The sequence below is a fragment of the Canis lupus genome, chromosome 33 (genome assembly GCF_011100685.1).
Source record: "Canis lupus familiaris isolate Mischka breed German Shepherd chromosome 33, alternate assembly UU_Cfam_GSD_1.0, whole genome shotgun sequence".
NCBI lineage: Eukaryota > Metazoa > Chordata > Mammalia > Carnivora > Canidae > Canis > Canis lupus.
The window spans coordinates 17,176,401-17,199,297 of record NC_049254.1 but is presented as its reverse complement, the minus strand read 5'-3'; the positions used below and the strand labels follow the sequence as shown (position 1 = coordinate 17,199,297).

Genomic DNA, 22,897 nt, shown 5'->3' with positions numbered 1-22,897 from the left:
AGAAGAGTGAGTAAAATATTTCCCAGGGGAAACAAATAGACAAACAAAAAAACCAACAACTACCCTGAATTCTAAAAATTGTAGGTAATTTTTCTCACTTTCCCTAGTAGATATCCACCAACATTCAGGTTGCGGCTGAAATGTATGTGTAAGACCTTTTTCAAGGTAAGTGTCAACTGTCTTTCATGGCTATTTTCCACTTGGCAGTGTGCGAGGATTCCCTGTCAACTCCACTTCATTTGTCAAAGAGCAGTGCTCTTGCATTGAAGACAATGGCAAGGCAAGACAGATGAGATGAATGGTTCCCATTCAAAGTTTTAATAAACAGAAAAATGAAAAGGAAAAAGGCAACCATATATGAATATGCTTAAGTCATCCCCATAGGATACCAGTGGTTAAGTTTAGCATGCTGAAAACAATCTTTAAAAAACACAGTGCAATCAGAAGAGCAGAAAGGCTGCTGGAAAAAAAGCAAGTCACTCATCTCAAGTAGATTTGGATGCCATGAATATCAGATCGAAAGTTCAATGGGCTCTACTCTCAGCATCCACAGCTCGGTCACTGACAGTTCTTTGCGAAGAACTTACCTCATCTTAAGGCTTTCCTCTAGAACCACTGTCTCCAGGAACATGACACACAAATCCAAAACCACGGCAATTCATACAACATTTAAATTTGACCAAATGGAATCACCATATTGCTCATAAACATTGCATTCGAATATACTTTTCCTTTACCTTGGTCTTTTCACCAACAATGTTCTTTTCCAGTTCTGCTATTTTCCGGTTTAGATGATCCAAAATTTCCTTCTCTTTCATGAGTTCAGTTGTTTCAGATTTTTGTTCTCCGTCCAAAAGAGCACATTCCATATCCAACTGAGGACACAAAACAAAGCTCAGAGGTGTTTCACCTTCAGAGAGATTCTCAACTGCCCACTTTAGAGGTGCATTTTTAACAACTACAAATTTCAAAAGGTACTATGGTATCAGTCGGACTGTGGGATCTAGAGAGCACCCTGGAGAGTCCAGGTGAGACTCAAAATTCCTATATAAGAAAGCCGGACAGCCCACAATGTATTTACTAAGAAATCTACCTATCATTTAATTTCTCTACTATAACTCCTTTTCTACTAACTTCTCCATAATATTTGACCTATTTGCTCAGATTCAGGCTCAAGCACAAACCATCTTGGGAGCAGCTGTGTCTGTCTTTGTTTGTCCACAGAGCATGGGAAGTGAAAATTACACCCAGCCCAGCATGCAAGTGATGCATTCTTAGCAATGCCAGCAGGAGGGACATCCAGGGTCTGTGTATAAGATGACAGGTGAGCAGTCCCCTTCTACTTATAGCTATCTGCATCATCTGTGAGTATACACATGCTAGGCAGAAGCATTTGCTCCTACTTGCTCCGTGGAGATAGTATGAAAATTACCCCTTTCTCCTATTATAGTAATAGACAATGTGTCTGTCTCCTCTCTGGTTTGCAAACCTCTAGAAAGCTAGTCTATGTTTGATTCATATATAAATCCCCCTATAGTACCAACATGATGTCCAGCTCATAGTAAGCATACTCAGGAAACTGTTGGATTTGAACTTGGACACCTCAGCTGACAGACAAATCTATAGCAAGTCGGAAAACACACACTAGTTAAGACAAAAAAAATTTTTTTAAGATTTTCCTTACTTATTAGGGACAGAGAGAGAGAGAGAGAGAGAGACAGACAGACAGACAGACATACAGACAGAGACAGAGAGAAAGAGGGAGAAGCAGACTCCATGCAGGGAGCCTGATGTGGGACTCGATCCTGGATCTCCTGGGGCTGAAGGCGGCGCTGAACCGCTGAGCCACCGGGGCTGCCCAAGACAAAATTGATTATATCCAAAGTACATCAAAAATGGCTTCATATGTTTGACTCATCTGACTTAAGAAAAAAAAGATAAGGAAAAAGAAATTTTTTTTAAAAAAAGCTATTTTTACCCTATACAGGGTGCACTGAAAAAAATATTAATTCATTGTTGATTTCTATGTATTCTGCTTCGAAAGTCTATGCCTTAATAGGCAGTAATATTCTTAAGCTAGAGGAAAGTGAGAAACAAGGGAGGGGTAAAAAATCAACTCCTGGTTTATACCTCTCTGGAAGACTCATCCATCTGGTCATTTATGTCTTTGATTTTTTGTTCAAGTTCTTCGAGGTTATTTAGAATTGTTATCCGGGTCTCCTCCATTGCTGCCAACTCCTGAATCCTTTGTTCTTCATTTATACCCTCTGGGGTCTGCAATTAATCAACACAGAAAAGGGCTATTCACACCTCAATTCCAGAATCTCCCAATTTATAAACCAGTAGTAAGTCTCTTGTTTCAAAGTCTCCAGACCTCTTTGGATTCTAAAAGCATCCTGGTGATTGTTCAGTTGCAATTCTGCATTTTCCCACAAATTCGCAGCAGTAAGGTTCGTAAGTTACCTCATACAAATCAACTTAAACTCACCCATTCATATTCTTTTAAGAGGTCATATAGTTGAGGAAGTTGTGGTCCATAGAGATTGGAGCGACTTCTCTAAGATTATAGAGAAAGTTTGGCACAGCAAAGAACTAAAAGCTATACAAGACTTTTGACATCTTCCTCAAGAATCTCTTGGGTATGCTGCTACCTTCACTCCAAGCCCCATATTCTCTCCCATCTCTGAGTGAGCATAGCTCCTACAACAGTCTTCTGAATCTCTAGCCATCCTCCTGGGTCCCACCTTCTGGGCTATCTGTGAATGAGTGCATTCATGCTTATTTGTTTCCTTTCTAACACACTGTGGAAAAGTGGGTATAACGCTCTTGGCCCCTCTCACCACAATGTTCCATAAAGTGAAGAATCAGGACAATACAAGCCTTACTACTTTGGAGGTTCCCAAAATGAGTGAAAACTATACACTTAATATGAAGTTAACTCATGGTTCACTTCTTGTGTTTGCACATTACTTACTGTCTTTATCCTACAGAACCTTCTTCCTGTATAATGTTTAAGACACTACTGCGTGCTCGCTTCGGCAGCACATATACTAAGACACTACTGGGCCAATGGGCTTTTGGGACACAAAATAGGACACGGGTCATCATTCACAAAATCATTGCATAGAAAAAAAAGCTTGAGTTCCTTGGCAAGGAACGAGAAAGTCAGGAAAGAAATTAAGTAAGAGAGAACAGACTTCCACCCCTGAACAGAGTTATGACAAATGCCCAGGGAAGAAAGGAATATTTAGGATCAGATACCAGCCAAAATGGGACTGCCTATTGTTTTAAGAAGAGAGAACAGTGAATTCAAAATAGCCTCTTCTTTCAGGAATTCTTTCTAGAATTAGTTATTCTAGATATTGCCTTCTAGAGATCAGTCTTTCTGCAAGTCAAAGGATGCTGGGGTATTGGCACATTATTTATTCAGTTTTTATCTCTCCTTGAAAAAGATGTAATTTCTTTGCATTAGTAAGTTAACCATGATATTTCATGGTTTCATACTTGGACATTAAAAATAGCAGCCTGGATAAGTAAATTATTGAAGATTACTCATTAGTCAGGGCAAAGAATATTCATATTAACCAAAGAGATCAATAAAATTTAGTATGCCTCACTAAGTTCATTTAATTTATTTAATGATCTTGAAAATAACGTCAAGATAGCCAGCATGTGGCATTTCTTTATTCATATTCTTTATTCTTTATCCTACTTCACTGCGCCTTAAGGAGATTAAACAATTGAGATGTCACAGGATCTCAGGTTGATTAGCAGAAGTATGCAGGCCTTCTAAACTCTGACATTTAGACTTTTAATTGCCGTCTTATATGCAGTATCTTACCAATTAATAAAACAACCGCTGACTTTTTTATCACAGACAATGAATCCCATTGTCTTAATGCTCAGGTGCCCGTTTTAGGGCGTGAGGAAGGCCTGTAAGAGTGAATGGCATTCCAAAACCACTGACGTGTCATCCTAGCAGGAAAGCCTCAAGAAGGCCAGTATCCTGTTGAGCTAACATTTCATATTAGGTTTCAACTGCCAACATGGTTTAAAAATATCTCTCTCACTTGTGGAAGTAAAGCATTAAGACAAAACAAAAGCTGAACAATTTGCAAAACCCTACACCTTCCAAACAAGTAGAAGGTGAAGAAAGGTGACAGTGGTGATTATAAATGTCTAGCTCAGTTTCTTTCTTCCTTTCTTTTGAAGATTTTATTTATTTATTTATTTATTTATTTATTTATTTATTTATTTATTTTAGAGAGAGAGAGATTGCTTGTGCCCCCATGCCCATGAGTGGGGGGGGGAGGTGCAGAGGGAGAGGGACAAGCAGACTCCACACTGAGCATGGAGCCCATCTCGGCATTGGATCTCACGACCCTGAGATCATGGCCTGAGCTGAAATCAAGAGTCAGAACTCAACCGACTGAGCCACCCAGGCACTCCTAACTCAAAGTTTCTAAAAACTTGATCACAGTAGGCATATTTGATTATAGACTATTTGAGAGGCTGTTTATAGCAATCGATGCTATGTAGGAAATGGTTCTTCTTCTTTGTTATTTATAAAGAGCAAGATCTTCTAAAGAGATTCTAAAATGCTAAATGGTCTGTAATGGAGTGGGATGAGAATATTGTTTACACATGTATGAGGATCCCCAAATATGCCATGAGGGCACCTGATCTCCACAAAGAAAAGGGGAGAGACAGTAGGAACAGGAAACTTTTTATCTACTTTTTTCCCCTCAAATATCTTCTTGGAAACTCCTTGCAATCAGAGGAAGTTGCAATGTGTGCAAGTGTGAGGGCAATCCAGCGGAGAATGATTACTCAGAGAGAAGAGGGGAAAAGTTCTCAAGGAAAAGAACTTTTTTTTTTTTTCAAATAACTATATGAAGTAATGGATGTTAGTTAAATTAAATGTGGTAATCATTTCACAATATTTGTAAGTAAGGTCACAATGCTGTACGTAAAGGTACACAGCACTGTCTGTGTTGCTTACATCCCAACGCTACAGGAAAAAAGAGAGAAGAGTGAGGTACTCTCAGCTTTCATCTCAGGTGGCAGAAGACGGGGTTCACAAAAGCCAATTAAAATTATCACATTTTCGGGAGCCTGAGTGGCTCAGTCAGTTAAGCATCTGACCTGCTGGTTTTGGCTCAGGTGGTGATCTCAGGGTCATGAGATCGAGCCCTGTGTTGGGCTCTGTGCTCAGTGGGATGTTTGCTGGAGATTTTCTCTCCCTCTCCCTCCCACTACACTCTCACTCCTCCTTCTAAAATAAATAAATGTTTTAAAAAATAATAGAATAGAATAGAATAGAATAAGCATATTTCCAAGGTCATCTGTATCTGTAAATGTTAGATAAAACAAGTTCCAGAATGCTAAACCTCAAGTTTCCTAAAAATCATTAAAATCTTTGCTTCCTTAAATCAGCTTAGAGTGTTTGTCACATTCCTTTCTTCTCTATTGATCCTTAGATCAATTAATAATGGACTCTGTTCTTTGCTAAGGAAATAATTGAGTCAGCAGATTACTAAGAAGGAAAGCATCCAAAACAAATGGTCAGGACTTAATAAAACACTCTCCTATCGGTCCTAAGGTAACATATATCTGTCTCCAAAAAGTCATAAATGCAAACCTCCATCCTTGGAATGCATCCCCCTCCCTCACTCTCTGCCTAAGCTGTTGCGTGGTAACCAGAGGTGCCTTTGACATTTCCTGTCTCTAAAGGATGCACAGTCTTATATGTCTTGCTGCAACAGAGGCTGCTCTAAGCTTCAGAGGCCTCCTTTTCCACAAAAGCATATTTGAGCAATTAAAAACATCTGCCATCATCTGCCCATTTACACACCAGCGGCTCTTGTCTCAGGCCTCTTCAGGAAGAAACCTGCCTCCCAAAAGATTGTCCTTAAAGAGAGACACACAGCTCACTGCTTAAACAAACATCATGGCAGCTGCCCATGATGGAAGAAATGGAAAAGGGTTTTAAATGAAAAGGAAGCCAAGGACTTCAAAGGAAGCCTCATGGCTGCTGAAAACAGCTCAAGTTTTCAAACGGCGGGTCATTTACTTCGCCTGAACACAAACAACTTTTGATTCCGCCCCCCATCCTAGATTCTAACAGTTACAACTTTCTGGCAGTAGAAACAAATGTCCTATTCAGAAGTATTCTCCATAGAGAATGAGTAAGGTCAACGTGGTCATTAGGAGAAAGAAGGACTGGACGTTTCTGAGTCCTGATGTCGATGATGGGAGAACTCAGAAGGCAGACACAGACGTCTTCCAAGGAACATGGAGTGAAAAAGTCAAAACCAACACACAAACTCCTCCTGAATAATACTCCAGGTGATAATAAACTAACGTCAGAATTTAGCACCATGATAAGGTCTTTCTCTTAATCAGTTTGTGTCCTCCTCCTACAACAAAAACTTAACTAATGTATCTTTTGGTGGTTTTGATTCTTTGGGTATAATTGCCAAGAATCTCAGAATGGAACTTCATGGTCAGAGTTACTTACTTACTTAATTAATCCTGTTTATTTAAATAAATAAATTATTGTGATTATGGTGTCTGTTTTCCCCCTCCTAATTACTATTTTTGGTGTGTTAATTTTATCTCAATAAAATTTATGTCTTCTTGCAGCTCTCTTAAATCCTTTCTAGATAAGGGGAAAAAGAATTTTTATTTTAATCTCATAGAAAAAAGATTCCTGGGGCGTCTGGATGACTTAGTCAGTTAAGCATCTGACTCTTGATCTCTTGATTTTGGTTTAGGTCATGATCTCAGGGTTGTGAGATCAAGCCCTGCACTGGGCTCTGAGCTGGGCATGGAGCCTGGTTAAGATTGTCTCTCTCCCCTCCCTCTGCCTTCCAGTCACATACTTGCATGCCTGCACACACTCTGTCTCAAAAAAAAAAATTATTTTTTCACACACAGGTGAAAAAAGTAACATCAAAAGATTATCCTTCAATTCCATTTAAGAAATCCTCAAATTTGAAGGACATTTTGAAATTATACAACCAGAAGACTAAGCAATAATTATAACCACATATGAATCTTAAACTCCTATACCTCTAAAAAATATCACAAGTAAAGTCAAGGGGAAGACCGCTCATGATAAAAGCTACTTTCCTTATAGGCAGTTCATATTACTTAGTAAAAACAAGATAAGAAGATTTTTAAAAATGGGTGAAGAACATGAACAAGTGGGTCAAAAATACAAATCAACAACTGAAAATATGAAAACGTGCATAATTAAAGAGAAGCAAATTAAACACCAATTAACTTAGCATATTAAAAAATTATGATAATATACAGCCTTGGCCAAGTGAATGGAGAACAAGGTGTGCTCATAAACTGTTAGTGCAAGTGTCACCTGGAAATGTATAATCTTCCCAGAGTATAATTAGGAAATATTGGAATAATATTTCCAATATTTAATAATATAAATATTCAATATTCTTATTAATTTATATTCCAATATAAATATTGGAATAATATTGAAATATTTGGAAAAATGAATAATATAAAAACCCTTTGATTCAGCAACTCCAATTTTAGTAAATGATCTTGCAGATACATTTGCACAGTTATTTGCTGCCTATAGATTTTATTAGTAAAAAAAAAAACTAGGGACAGTTTACATAGTATTTCCAAACAACAGAATACTAGTCAGCTATTAAAAAGAATGAGGCAGAGCTGTGTATACTAAAATGCAAAGATGTTCAGATATTTAGTGAGGAAAAGAAAAAGAGCAGAACACTGCATGTTTAGATATGTGTGTGTGTGCATAGAACACATAGCCATATATGCACAGAAATATTAAGAGGGCAGGTAAGACACTTTGTGTTTATTTCTCAGGTGTACAACTGGGAGGGGGCAGAGAGAAAGAAGAGAAACTTCTTTCTTTTGACTTTTCTGTACAGCTACAGTTTTTTCTGGGGCACCTTTGTTACTTTATGGTAAACACCCTAATTTGCTGCACCTGTTTAGCTAATGACCTCTTAAATCGAAGCTTCACTGAGAACATTTTGGAAAGCAAGTAAAGGTAAAACCTCTAGTCTCTAGGCCAATAAGCCCCACGTCCTAAATCCTGGTCTTTTTGCTTTGTCGCCTTTACCTTTGGTAGGATACTAAGGTAAGCAGACTCGCTGGAAGTTTTCAGAAAGGCTGACGTGAAGTCCCTGAGCAGGTCATCATTCCTGATGCTCCTGGGGGAGAGGAGGCTGGCACTGCTCTGACCGATGCTCCCAAAGACCGGCAAGTCGGCGTCATGGAGAGAAGCCTTCTGGTGGCACCTGTACCTGGCGTCAGGGCTCACCAGGGCTTCTTCAAACACGGACTCCTCGTCCGACAGCTGCAGCTTCTCAAGCTCCTTATTGATCTTCTGCACATCTGCCACGGAGGTGCCCGTGGACAAGCGGCTGTCGGGCTTCGTGTATTCAGCACATAGACTGAGGATGGTCTCCAGACGCTGTCTCTCCTAGAACGCAGAAGAGGGGAAGGTCAGGTAGTGTGAGGACACACACAATCACGAATAAAAAGATTGGAGAGGCTGGGACCACTGGCAATTTCATCCCACAGGTCAACCCACAGACGGCAGGCCGGTGATGAGTGTCCATCATCTCTCTTGGGTGCGTTTAAGGATCTATATGAAACCCAGGTGAAAAAGGCCTGATTTTCTTCCCAAACTCAATTCTGGCCGTCCTCTCTCCTTGAATGTCCCATTGCTGATCCTACCATGTGGCAGCCCTCGGGAAGCCTTTTCTTGATATTTATCATTTCTCTGAACACTTCAAAGGTTTTTCTTCAATCTCCTTTTTAAAATATCTTCCCTCCCCTTTCCTTCTCTACCTCTCTGCCTCCAACATACCTAGTTCCTTCATCACTATTGACTTCACAGTTGAGATTAAAGTTAATTCTCTAGCATCCTAGAGATACAGACATGAAAGAAAAATGCTAAAGAATCTTCTAATATAAAAAACATTTCTCCTTGAATTTTTTCAATATTTTATTTGACAGGCCTCAAAATTTTCAATACTTTTCTTATTTCTTGTCACGAGATAAAGGTCTTTTCCATCAACTTCTCACATGAGTAATTAAAATTATGAAGAAGTAGAAATGTTGCATAAAAATGAAAAACTTTTCATGTCATGTCCAGATAGAAAGACATCAATGTATTTCAGATTCTGAGATCATTTTGATTCATTTAACTGGAAAATAAAATGATAATTCATGAGCAGCCCGGGTGGCTCAGCGGTTTAGCACCGCCTTCAGCCCAGGGCCTGATCCTGGAAACCCCGGGGGTCGAGTCCCGCATTGGGCTCCCTGCATGGAGCCTGCTTCTCCCTCTGCCTGTGTCTCTGCCTCTCTCTGTGTGTGTCTCATGAATAAATAAATAAAATCTTTTTTAAAAAAATGATAATTCATTGGTGTTCAATTTGCCAACATACAGAATAACACCCAGTGTTTATTATTAAAAATAAATAAATAAAATAAATTAAAATAAAATCCTTATAAACTCTCAAAAAATGATAATTCATTTGCTTAAAAAAATCAGTATATAGGCCACTGATGTCTATAAAGGTATGAGTTACTGGCACTTCACCAAGCACCCCATACAAAACAAGTGGATATTTATGGTTTTGACTTTAGTAAATTCACTATATATTTGTGAGCAAAGGATATAATTTATGAAATGTTTAGCCTAAGCCCTGACAGCACTATTTGGAGTGGGGAACCTTAACATCTCTGCCTCTCACATTAATCCCAAGGCCAAAGTGAAAGAAAAATACTAAAATAACAAAACAATCTGTTGTGATGACAACTACCACATTGAAAAGAGAATTTAAAAGCCTTCCATAGAAAAACATTTTCCAAACTGGTTAGTAGTAACAAAATAGAAAATTTTAAAGTAGCACTGGGGTGCTGTTTTCAATTTCTAATTGTAGCTGATTTGTAAAGACAAAATTCTGAAGGCAGTCAGTTGAAGGACTATCCAACAGCAAAGTTAAATAGAAACAGACCAACACGGTTCCCTGGCTTCCATAAATAGACTAATTAAATGACAAGATAGAAGTCACTTAAGTTGTATCTGACTTTTCTATGCCCCCCTCACCCCTGCAAACACAATAGCTTGATCAAAAGGACTAATTCCACTGGTTCCTGTAAGCCCCCACCTCCTGTTCACTGCCTGAACTTCTGGCCTCCAGCTGCAGCTCCGTCCTCATGGCCTCGTCCCACAGCAGACACTCATAGCTGCAAACCTCATCCCACGCCTTCTGCACCCTGTCCATCCAGGAGCCCCGGTGCCTATTTATCTTCACAGCTGCCGCCAGCTGCCAAGTCCTACCCACCTCAGCTTTATGGGGAGGGAGTGGGGGGGGGCACACAGCATTCACTGCCTTATTTTAAACTTCACCAAGGATAGAGATAAGTTTACATGGGAAAATGCAAAAACCACCTGAAAGGGCAGGTGTAAGGAGGGGGACAGGAGCAGGATGTTACATTTTACCCCTTCTCAACAGCATCTGCATTAGAAGCTAATGCTAATCTCCAAAGGAAAGTTCTCTTTCTGCCATTTAGGGGACTTAAATTGAAGCCTCTAAACTCCATCTTTACTGACCCTTAGAGATCACAGCATGTATACATTGCCCTGGACATTAGCTACACGTGGGATTATCTGAAGGTTGTCAATTCCCACTTACCAGGGCTTCGGGGAACAGTGTGGAACCACGGAAGGTACTTACGTCTAGCCTGTTATACACAGCCAAATTCCTCCCACATCCCTTTCCCAAAATAGTTTCTTCTGCTGCCAGTGCTATTGCTTAATTCCACAGGGAATAAATGATCCCAGCCTGAAGATGAATGCTATTTCAGACAGTGAAATGCAGTATTCAAAGGCTTGTGCACAGGAAGTGTGGTCTACTGGTATGTGCTTCTCTCTATTCTTATCACCCCATTCACAGCCAATCTGTCCAGGCATGAATCACACATACAAGCAGCACTGCTGCCCGTGAGTCTCAAAGAAATCCAGCCTGCGTGGAGACACATTGGCCCCATAAAAGCTGCACCAAAGAAAAATAAACTGATGTCGAGAAGTGCGTCAGAAGAAAGTCTGCAAGGTATTTCAGAGAGCACTATATGAAGCCTTTTAAGGAAAACTCTGTACAGCATGTACTCTCATAAAATAATTCTCCCCTGAGCTCTCTTCACTCTAGAGTCTTGTTGCTTCCCATCCATCACTCCGCTATTCCTCACTCTAGGAGGCCTAAAATCAGGGTGGCGATTCCAGACCAGGACACCTTTGAGGACCAAACAGGGCACTATTAATAATGATGGTGGAACATCCAACACCAACGGAGACCGGCAAACTCAGATGTACCACACCCTACCTAAAACTCCATTTCATCTGGTGCTTCACCTGGCGACCTACCAAGCTTCGATTCCTGTCCACCTCTCCCAGCCAGCATTCTGCTGTGTGTTCTTTAGAAAAGCCACCAGCACACAGCCTATGCATCTAAACAGCACAAAACATTGGTGTTACGGGCTTGGAAAGTAGGTCGTTTGAATCAAATTATTTTAAATACTTTTGTTATCTCCCTGTTTTCCCTTTTCTCCTCTCCATATATCACATATATCAAAGAAAGCTTCAAGAGGACATGAGATCTTAAAATATAAGCCTGAAGAAAATGGTTGTGCGATTCTTTCCCTTAGCATTTAAAAAAAAAAAAAAAAGAAAGAAAAGAAAGAAAGAAAAAAAAAAAAAAAAAGCTGCAGACTATGTTTTGACCTCAGGGATTTCTTTCCTTTTTAGAGGAATGTATCTGGCATTGCCTCACTGCAGTTCACAGCTCTCGGTCAGGGATCTCATCCATCCCCCAAATCCACCCATCCCCTGGTAGCCAAGAGCAGTCAGTCTGGACCACGGCACTATAAATGTAGTGCAGAAATAAATTATACAGAAAACCAGTTGTCAATACCCAAACACAGTGGAAATCTTTGTTAAACTCCTTCTGTTCTAATTAACTATATTGGGTCACTTGCTATGTAAAAGAAAAGGGTCAACTTTTAATGGCTAGAAATAATTTAGTTGAAAGAAAGTATTTTTTTCATAAGAGGACTTGCTGTAACTGCTAACTATGACCTTCCTTCTCTCTCCTGTTCACCCTAGAGATTCAATATCTCCATTATCACCAGTTCATCAAAGATCTATTAAGTTACTCTCAGGCCATTGATGTGCTGGAGACACAAAGACAGAGGACAGCATTTCTACCCTTACATCTTTAGTGGGAGGTACAAACAGTCAAAGAGAATAGTGCAAACAGATTTATAGAAAACCAGTAGATTCACATAGAAGGAAGTAGTAGACAAAAATTACAGAAAGACAAATTTGAGTTGAGACTCCGGGATAAATATGAGTCTGTGTGGCCTGTTGGCCAGTGGGGTGGGCTTGGCATTTCTATAAAGGAACCACATAAGCAAAGGCATAGAGCATGGACCAATAGAATATATTTGGGGATAAGCACCTCCTGCGGGGCTAGAAAGATGGGGTTCTTTGGAGGAAGAGGGACGAGGTACATGCAGAGAACCAAGTCAACTTTCTTTCTCTGTATTTCAGGACTTAGGAGATCCCAATAACCATAAATTAAAAACTAGCAAGAGTCAGAGACCCTGGTCAGAAACTAGCAAGAGTGGATGGTAGAATGAGACAGAGCTGATGGCAAGTAAGCAGAATTTCCAGGATTCCATGAGCAAATTCTGATGTCTCATTTAAGTAGGACAATGAGGAAGAAAAACAGAAGCAATGCTTAAAAGACTTTTATGTGAGTCTATTTGTTTTTAGAGATAAATCCCTAAAATTTATCGTTGGGGTAGCAACGAGGGCTATTATGATCAGTTCTCATCTTTCTGAACGCAGGGTACAGCGGTTTTTCAATTTCCTCAAATCCTAAACTAGCTATGACTGTCCAACTTGCACTGGCCACTGAAGGGTGAGAAGCAATGTGTGTCTGTGTGTCACTTCTGCCTGGGTGGCCAACGAGCGATTCATTACCAGTCTTGCCTTGCCATGGCAGAGTGACACTGCAGATGGTGCTGGCTCCATGAGCCTGGACACCGAGCAAGGAAATGGGGAGCAGAGGCTTCATTCAACCCATGCTGGCCATGGAGACTGAAGGAGAAATAGACCTATGCTGTTTCAAGCCTGAGATAATTTTTTATTTTGTTTTCTCTGCATAAGTCCATTATGATTGATAAGCCTTGCTTAATTCCTAGCAGGTAATGAGCCCAAAAGCTGGAGACCAGAGCCTCAGAGATCCTACTGAAGGCAGCTCATTTATTTACTGTATAATAAAGAATTTGGCCTTGCCCAAAGAGAGGTCTGGCCTTCACTGTTGCCTTCTGGAAGGTAATCTATGTCATCCCTGACAGGATTGTCTTTGTTTAGGACAAAGTTGGGCACTCCTGATGATAACCAGTCTCGGGGTGATGGCTGGCCACTCCAGAGAGACAACCATGTGATTTTTGTGTAGGGGACTGGGGATCTTGTGGGATCAGTCAAACGTAGAGATGAGATTAACCAAATGGACAGTCAGGCCCACATGATGAAGTCCCAAAAAATACTCCGGACACTGAAGCTCAGGAGGTCCTCCCTGGTTGCCAACACTCTCTAGGTATTGTCGCACACCAACGTAGGTAGAATAACACGCCCTGACTCCAAAGGGAGAGAGCAGTGGAAGCTCTGCATCTGGAACCTCCTGACTCTGCCCTCTGCTTCTCTTCTCTTGGCTGATTTTTATCTTAGCCCTTCCCTGTAATAAACAGTAGTCTTGTCTGTAATGGCTTTCAGTGCGTTCTATAATCTTATTCTAGTGAATTCATGAACCTGGAGGTGGTTTCTGGGAACTCTCTGAACTTGTGCTTGATGTCAGAAGAGACGATGGTCTTATGCGGAGACAGTGCCCTATAACCTTGTAACCGGCTTCATGTTTATCCAAATATTACTTAGTACTATTTTTATCAGTTTAGGACAACTGAGCTGATTAAGAAATTGTATATATAAGTAAGGAGTTTGTATTTTTTTGGTTTTACAAATAATCTTCATAAAAGTCAGTTTAATGTCTAGCCAAGCACAGTTTATTTTATAGTCTACCTGGGAAGTCTACCTTCAGACCTGTAATCAGGGAAGTGCTTTCTTCTTGCCATCCATTGGTTAAAGAGCATGTGCGTGAGAACCCTCCACCAGAAAGTTGCACTAGGAAGAGGCCCATCTGACAAATGAAACAGCAATGGCTTTGTGTGACTGTGTCTGTTCCAGAGGCAACTGCAAGTCATCTGAAGAGTTACTGAATAACGTGGCAGTTACAAATTGATCAATAGGCATTTGTTATGCGTAGGTTATTATTAGGATTTTGTACCACATGTACGTATTCTGGCTCCACGATCATGGATAGCCAGATCCTGAGGGAGAGTAAGGCACATGCAGATAACCAGGACACTGTTTACCACTCACTGATTTTTTTTCAGTACCTGCTCTCAAATACAGTCAATATACTCTGAAACACAAACACACCGCCTAAAGAGGTCAAGGCCATCCTGCTCAATGCCCTACACTTCCCTCCTCTACCTCTTTTTATATAGCCGGTCCTACTTTCTTCAATGTGCCGTAGTGGCTAAGAGCTGAACTCTGGAGCCAGATTATATATATATGAATATGTATATATATACATATATGAAATGGCTTCTCGAACACAGGGAATACAATGTAAGTGTTAGCACACGTATCTAAGGACGGTCCCTCAGTCTTTCCAAAGTGAAACCTTTGCCCGTCTCACTGCATCCATATTCCCTGCCACTGTCCTTGTGGTTTTGTTTCACCAATTTTCCCTGCTCCTATGCACTCATTTCCTCTCTTAAATCCTTCGGCTCTATCTGCAAATGTATTCAAGTCCTCTCCTTCTCCCCCACGCCCCCACCGCCAAACAATAAATGATCCTCATAGGATTACCTAGTAGATTTACTATTCCATTTCCTTACTTCCCTTCACACCTCCACATACTCCCAATCTCAAAGACATCGCCAAAGCTCAACATTCCACTTCCCATCATTCCAAACCCTTGGTAATCTAGAACAGTGTATGTATCTTGCCTTTGTGTGGACTAGACACTCTAAATAGAGAAGGGCCACCGCTCACTTCTCCAGGATTACTATGAGTAAAGTGAGTAGAAAGGAGAAGCACTTTGAAGTTAAGATATCAGGAGTCCAACAGGAAAGCGCAGTGCTTCTCTCTGTAACCATGTATTGGAAGGATTTGTGGGTAAATTGACTTCTTTCTCCCACAGAACCACTGGGCTTTCAGAGCAGAATCTGTGTCTAAGTTGATTAAGTGGAAAGAACAAAGAGTTGGATTTGAAGTTCTGGCACTTACCAGACCTATAACATTGAAGTTTTTATCAGGTTCAACTTTTTGAGTTTCTATAACCTGGTCTGTAAAAAGGAGACAATAAGAACAGCAACTGCTCTAGGGTTTTTGAGAGAAATCAATAAAGGACTGTGTGTGTCTGAGAACGTTTTACTATAAAGTCTAAGTTGCTGCCTGTCACAAGGTCAGTATTTGTTATTAATGATTAGAAATTGGCTTCCATTAAAAATTGGAAGTGAAATTGATAACTGTCTAATGGATCCTAGGGAGCTATCATTAATACAGCAGTCCCCCCTTATGTGAAGGGGATATGTTTCAAGAACCCCAGTGTGTATCTGAGACCACAGCTAGTGCTAAACTGTATATACACTCTGGCTGTTTTCTACGCATACATGCCTATGATAGAGTTTAACGTATAAAGTAGGCACAGTAAGAGATTAACAGCAATCACCAATAATAAAATAGAACGGTATAACAATATACTGTGATAAAAATACAGATGTGGTCTGTCTCTTTTTTTCTCTCAAAAGATCTTATTGTACTGTACCCACCTTTCCTATGATGACGTGAGGTGATTAAATGCTTAGATGACAAGATGAAGTGAATGGCATAGGTACTGTGCCCTAGTGTTAGGCTACTACCGATCTTCTGACAGTAGGTCGGAAAAAGGATCGCCTGCTTCTAGACCAAGGTTGACAGAGGGTAACTAAAACCAGGGGAGGCAATACTGCAGGGGAGGGGGGACTACTGTACTAGTTAACAAGCAAACCTAAAAGCCAAATCCAATTCCTTTCAGGGAAAGGCAATACAGGAAAAATATGTTATGCAATCAAATGTCTCTCTAAAAAATTCACAGGTCTGTGGGGCTCTTTGGCCAGTCTGTCCCAAATTCCCTCCCTGTGGTGCATCACGTGCCTGAGCTTCTGGCAACGGAGCTCTGCCCAGTTGCCATAGTAACCCAAGGAGGAAAAAAATCTTTTCACTCCCTCACTGTCCTTTGTCCCTCTGGTCCCACCATTACAGAGAAACATACATTCCCCATAGCACATTAAGTCCAGCGAAGTAACATCTAGAAAGAACTACCCTCCAAAAAAAATCCATGCTCCTCTTCATGCACACACTTCATCCTTGACATAAAACCCAGGTTTCTATTTCACATTGCTTCTGGCTCCACCTTACATTCCTGGGATCACCAGTATGCCTGCCCCATGAGGACTCACATCGTTCACATACCTGAGGAACCTACCATATCCTGTCTTTGCTCATACTTGAAGAAACTCGATTCTTTTAATCTCATGTCATAAAGCAATCCCTCACATTCCAGATTATTATAATTATTATTACTCACTTGTGTGTCAACATCTCCCTTATTTTTTTTTCAACATCTCCCTTAAAGCTACTTGCCCTGACTGCTATTTTTCTCTGTGTCCCTATTTTAGAAGCTTCTGATTAAGAAATATATATATGTATAAAATTAGTATATATTAAGTTACTAATATATTTACTAAATATATCTGATTATTGACATATCTAATAATCCAGTGATATGAAATACGTTATATAATTATGTAAATTACATATAATACATATATATGCTGGGGTAATGTTTATTTTTATCTTCACTTACATCGAACATGTCCTAAAATACTATCGCTTGACTTCATTGATCCTGTTACTTCTTAGACCAGGAATGTTTTCTTCAACTCACTTTTTTTGCCTCCAGTTATTTCTTGAATTTTTTGTGAGGCCGACTCAAGTTAATCTCTCACTGTGATGACCATCTATCTCAGTTCTGCTGTATTTTGGTCCTTTTCCTGATGACTTTCTGCATTGCTTTCCTATTAAAAATCAATTGGCAGGCATACAAGTGATGAAAAGTTTTATTTTCATAAGATATCAGGGTTGAGGTGAACTATTCTTAAAATATTAGTCGATATCACTTCAAAGAAAGTGCCGATTATGAATGACTCCATAACATTATTGTCTTGACTCAGATAACTAAAGGGGGAAAATAATGCACTTCTCCCTACAGACTGAAAAGCACTGGTTATAAAGAAAGGAAATTCATGTGATCAGTGTAATCATAATTTCCACATAGTGTCTAAAGAAGTATGCCAATTATTTTTCCTCTCACATGGACAGTGTGTCAGAAGAATATCTACAAGCTGCCTAAGCCCCTTCTGTTAAAAAAAATTTGTGCTATTGCTGCACACCATTAAAGAAAACACCACAAAAATCTAACATACTGTCATTCATTTACATTTTCACCTTGGTTTAACCAAGTTCCATGGCATCTGTTTCCCTGGAAGGATCAAAATTTATAAAATGCAATCCACTGAGATACTTTTAGAATTTTATTTTGTTCAATCAAAATCAGTGCATGACAGGTACCACAACTATATCTTCACACTGGAAAACCCAACCTAAAAAAATAAGGAACTCTTCTAATGCACAAAGAAGTTCCTAGAGTAAGAAAGTAGGAAGATCTAACGTGAAAACTAACGTGGACTATTACACACCAACTGAAAGGTTTGTAATGCAGCTACTTATGAGAGAGATACTGCATGGAAAATACTATGTGCTAAAATTCAAAAAAAGCATGCTACAGTTTTATACACAGAGATGCAAAATAAACAGTGACAAGTCTTCTTTCCCTCTGTGAGATGTTACGAAAGTAACTACATTTTCCTTTCTCCCAGAACAACTTTGAAAAGTATAATCTCTGCCTAACATGATTTAGGCCTTGGCCTTCATGATCTAATGGGAAAGACAGACTTTCTATATTCTGGCTCTCTTCTTCTGTAATCAGAATGAAGGAATAATACATGTATGAGAAACTTATTCCTTTTTCTCCTACCATTTTATTAAAATTGTCTTTTCTCAAAACCCAAATTACAATCCCAGAACTGGGCTATGGTCTTAGCAATTTTGAATGAGAAACATCAATTTTTCCAAACCAAAATTCTTCAACAGAACACACCCCCACAAAAAGATTTCCTCCTTGAGATCAATTAGACTTCACCAGAGCAAAGCTCTTGGCTGTTCTGAACTTAAAAAAAAAAAAAAAAAAAAAAAAAAAAAACAACTAATCTCCCTGACTTTTGCTTCTGGGAAGATGGAGTGGAAGTATTTTCCCCTATTCCTCCCTCCAAGTATAACTAAGAACCCTGAACACATCATATATAAGACAAATGTACAAAGCCCAGAAGATAGGGAAAAGGCAGCAGATCAGCTGGGCACCTAGGGACCCAGAAATGAGTTCCCTGAGATTTCCTTTTCCTCATGTCTTCCAGATTTGGAGCTGGAGAGAAGGTAATGACATGCAACAATCTGGCTCAGTCTCCAAAGAATTATGTGGAGAGGAAGAAACCAAACTCGAAGCATATGATTACATGTATGTAACATTCCTACAATGATAAGACTAGAGCTATGGAGAACAGAAGAGCGGACGCCCGGGGTTAAGGAGGAGCAGAGAGGGTAGGAGGAAGGTGGGAGAGGCTGTAGAAGGCCCACAGGACAGACCCTTGTTGTGATCCATCTGGTCTGTATCTGGACTGTATCAATGTCAATACATTGGTTGTGATATTACAACGATAGTTTCCCAAGTGTTAGCATTAGAGGAAACTGGATAAAGAGTACATAGGATCTCTCTGAATTATTTCTTATAATTGCATGTAAATCTACGATTACCTCACCATAAAGAGATTAACTTTTCTGCTAGTGACTTCTAGTATATCCTAATCTGCAACTGAAACGGCTGACAAAGTCCCACCAAGGAAAAAGTGGTATGTTTCTATTGTAATACTTGTACCCTGAATTTTTTTTTGGAAAAACTAATTACAAACTTTAAAAGTATTCTTCAGAGCAGATATTCCCATAAACTTTTCTAGAACTGGAGAAGAAAAATTCACATTATGGTGAGCTGGCACAGGGATCCCTGGGTGGCTCAGTGGTTGAGCGTCTGCCTTTGGCTCAAGGTGTGATCCCAGGGTCTGGGATCGAGTCCTGTGTCAGGCTCCTTGCAGGGAGCCTGCTTCTCCCTCTACTTATGTATCTGCCTCTCTCTGTGACTCTCATGAATAAATAAATAAAATCTAAAAAAATAAAAAATAAAACAAAAATAAAACAAAACAAACAAACAAAAACAATGAACCGGCACAGTCACCAAACATATTAGAGGATGAAAAATTTTTTAAAAGGTCAATCAATAAATGGCTTTTAACTGAGACAATTTAACAACTAATATGGGGATCATTTTTCTATGAGAATCGCTAGTCGTCCCACATTACCCTGTTGGTACTGACATACTATTTTTTAAATTTTCCTCTTGTTCGTACATTTTTCTGTGAATTTTATTTCAGAGCTTCGTTTCGTATTTCGTCATGAGCTTTCCCATATGGATTTATCATCTTAAAAAAAGAATGAGACTCATTCCATATCTGACATGGCAGCTGCCTCTTAGTCCAAGGAGCTTTCTCTATTTCTACATTTAGCCCAGAACTAAACTGTGTAAAGATTCACAGCACACATCCCTCAATTCCGAGCAGAAATCTTTAAATGTGTGGCACCATCAAGAGGCAATAGCTTGTACTGCCACTGTAACAAGAACCTAGGGTGGCTCTCAAGTATAAGAAACCTGCTTTTAATAGCAGCAGTCACAGACTATTGTAACAAAGAATTATACTGAGACTTTGGCTCAGTGTTTCTCCAATGTAGAGTCTTTGGATTATGCTAAATGCTCTTTTTTTCCTTCCCATTCCTCTTCTACCCAATTGGTATACCCAATTGGATCTACTGGTGATCCAATTGAAGGAGAAGAAAACGATCTGATAACTGTTTTTACTCAGTTAACTGAGGACGTTGGCATTCTTAATTTGCTAATGATAAACTCCTTCAATATTTACTGGGCATCTACATACATGCCAAGAATTCGCCACCTCAAATACACAGAGAGAAAGTCCGAAGTTTATTTTCTGATGATCTCATCATAGACAGTAGTGCTCTTCATATTACCCACTACTTATAGATTTATTCTTATTTTGTTAGAAGTGAAAGAAGTTTGCTTACAGAATGGGCAGCTTATTTAGGCAATAGACAGCACTGCCACTCGAGGCTTGTGTTGTCCCATATATCATAATTAATTTCACCCAAAAAGTTTTCTGAGCATAAGAAAATTTAAAATTGCATACACGGCTCCCATTATACTTCTGAGCTAGAGCCCACTGACCATCCAGGTAAGGCATCAAAGTGAAAGAAGCTGCAGAATGGCAGAGAACTGACAGAGTTAAACATCAGAGCCAAGAAAAAGCAAGGCTTCACAGAAATGGGTCAGTTTAAGGCTTATGCTAACTCTTAAGATTAAAACTAGCAACAATAGACATTCTGAGTCAGGATATAGAAAGGGAGTCATAAAATTTCTAAATATCCCTTTAAAAAGTCTGAGCCACCAAGTTTATTTGGTCAGTCAACCAACCTCTCACCCATTTGTAATTTAACTGGCTCACTTCCCTCTAAGGCAACCATTTTTTAAAAAAATTAAAACTATAGTCAGGATGTAGCAGAAGGAAGGGCCACACCAGGAAGGAATGCCTTCCGAGTTTGTGAGAGTGGAGGACAAAATAGTTTTCAATCTTGAGCTTGCCTTCACATTTCAAACACATTCTTCTTAGGGACAAAAAAAAAAAAAAAGTATTAATACTATGGCAGGTTCCATTATGGCATTCTGTTAACATTGTCCATTCTGCTTCCAATCAAGAATTCAAATTCACAATGCAAAAAAATGTCTGAATGCCCAAATTGTCTCTGGGGTCAAGAATCACAAGGAAGTGCAGGGAGCAAAAAGCAGGCAGAGAAGCAATGCATGCCTGTGGTTAGAGTGATTTTCATCTGACAAAGGCTCGCACTTCTTGGGTTCCCAAACAGTTTTTCCTAATTACAAAATTGAATAGCACCAATCTATTTACTCTAGTTTCTAAATGGTATCTGCACCTTACCATCTTAAGATTAGTGAACACATACATTTATTAAATAAAATGCTATAATTCCTTAAATATACTCCATTAAGCTTATATTTAATTTTAGAAATACAGGTCTCCATCCTGCTCAACAGGACACAAGCAGGACTCTGGGTCCTGCAGCCTTGGCTCTCATATGACCCTGGAGAACACCAGTTCTTACAAGGAGTGCTATGAAATTTTTAAAAATAAAGAAAAGCAACTGATTTTCATCTCTTAATTTTTAACTGCATATCCGAAGGGAATTGCCCCATTTCTGGACACAAAAAGAATGCATTTATGCTGAGATATTTGCATTCTTTTGCACAGAGCTTCACGGTTACCTGGAACCAAGTGCATAAACTTAATTTAGAGATGTCTGAGAACTAGGGGCAGAACCTTTGGCCATTGAATATGGAAAGCCAGAAGAATGTCGTGAATGGATATCAAAAACATTCATATACTCTTTTCAAAAATGGGTATGCAACACTTCCCATACTCTAGTCATCTGGCTAGGAGGTGGATATACAGCAGTAAACAAGACTGACATGGTCCCAGTCTCGTGCAATCTAAAATTCTTCCATTGTAAAGTGCTTTTTCAGAGAAGCTACTGGAACAAAATATCTTCCGAACAGAACTGCTGACCCACACATTTTACCTACTCAAATAACGAAACCATGGGGATACTACTATCTTCCTTGAGAGAAAGCCAACCTCATCTTTGGGATGGTAGAGCACATGAAAGTTCGAGACCTTATTCTGTGGTGCTTCACGAGATTGGAATCATATGTCAGCATGTTTGAGAAATGAATAGCCAGTGTGGCCCTACATAGTTCTATACAGCAACAATCCTGTTTATCAAGGCACCAGAGAAGACTGCCATCAGCTAGGAAGAAAACACTGGATTGCTACAGTGCAATTTGTGGGAACTCATTCGTTCTCCACATAGCACACAGATGTTTTTCGCATTGTAGCCAAATGAATACTCTTCACAGAAGTAGGGTTTGCTACAGAGTTTTTTATTTTCTCCCTTTCCTTTTAAAATGTCTTCTCAGGCAGCCCAGGTGGCTCAGCGGGTTTAGGGCTGCCTTCAGCCCAGGGCCTGATCCTGGAGACCAGGAATCAAGTCCCACATAGGCTCCCTACATGGAGCCTGCTTCTCCCTCTGCCTGTGTCTCTGCCTCTCTCTCTCTCTCTCTCTCTCTCTCTCTGTGTGTGTGTGTGTGTATCTCTCATGAATAAATAAATAAAAATCTTTAAAATAAAATAAAATGTCTTCTCCCTGAGCCCTACAATGTACTACATGCCATCACTATCACTATATTACTGGGAGGGAGGCAAATAAGAGGAATAAAAGAATATCCTATCTACTGTACAATTATTTCTCCAGCCCCTAGAACATCTAGTTTGTCAACGAATCAGCATCCTAGCCCTCTAGAGATATCTTATCCATTCATGTGTCCTCTACTTGGAAAACAGC

General features: G+C 39.7%; 1 protein-coding gene across 13 annotated transcripts in view; it reads right to left on the bottom strand.

Moving 5' to 3' along the window:
- Positions 1 to 22,897, bottom strand: part of PHLDB2 (pleckstrin homology like domain family B member 2) — a 217,085-nt gene that overhangs the window by 54,844 nt on the left and 139,344 nt on the right. For all 13 annotated transcript variants that reach the window (XM_038582793.1, XM_038582794.1, XM_038582782.1 and 10 more), the window contains 3 exons: positions 8,123 to 8,485; positions 2,131 to 2,274; positions 738 to 875 (listed from right to left, as the gene is read on the bottom strand). In XM_038582793.1, coding sequence (XP_038438721.1) covers positions 738 to 875; positions 2,131 to 2,274; positions 8,123 to 8,485 — 645 coding nt within the window. The remainder of the gene's footprint in view (positions 1 to 737; positions 876 to 2,130; positions 2,275 to 8,122; positions 8,486 to 22,897) is intronic.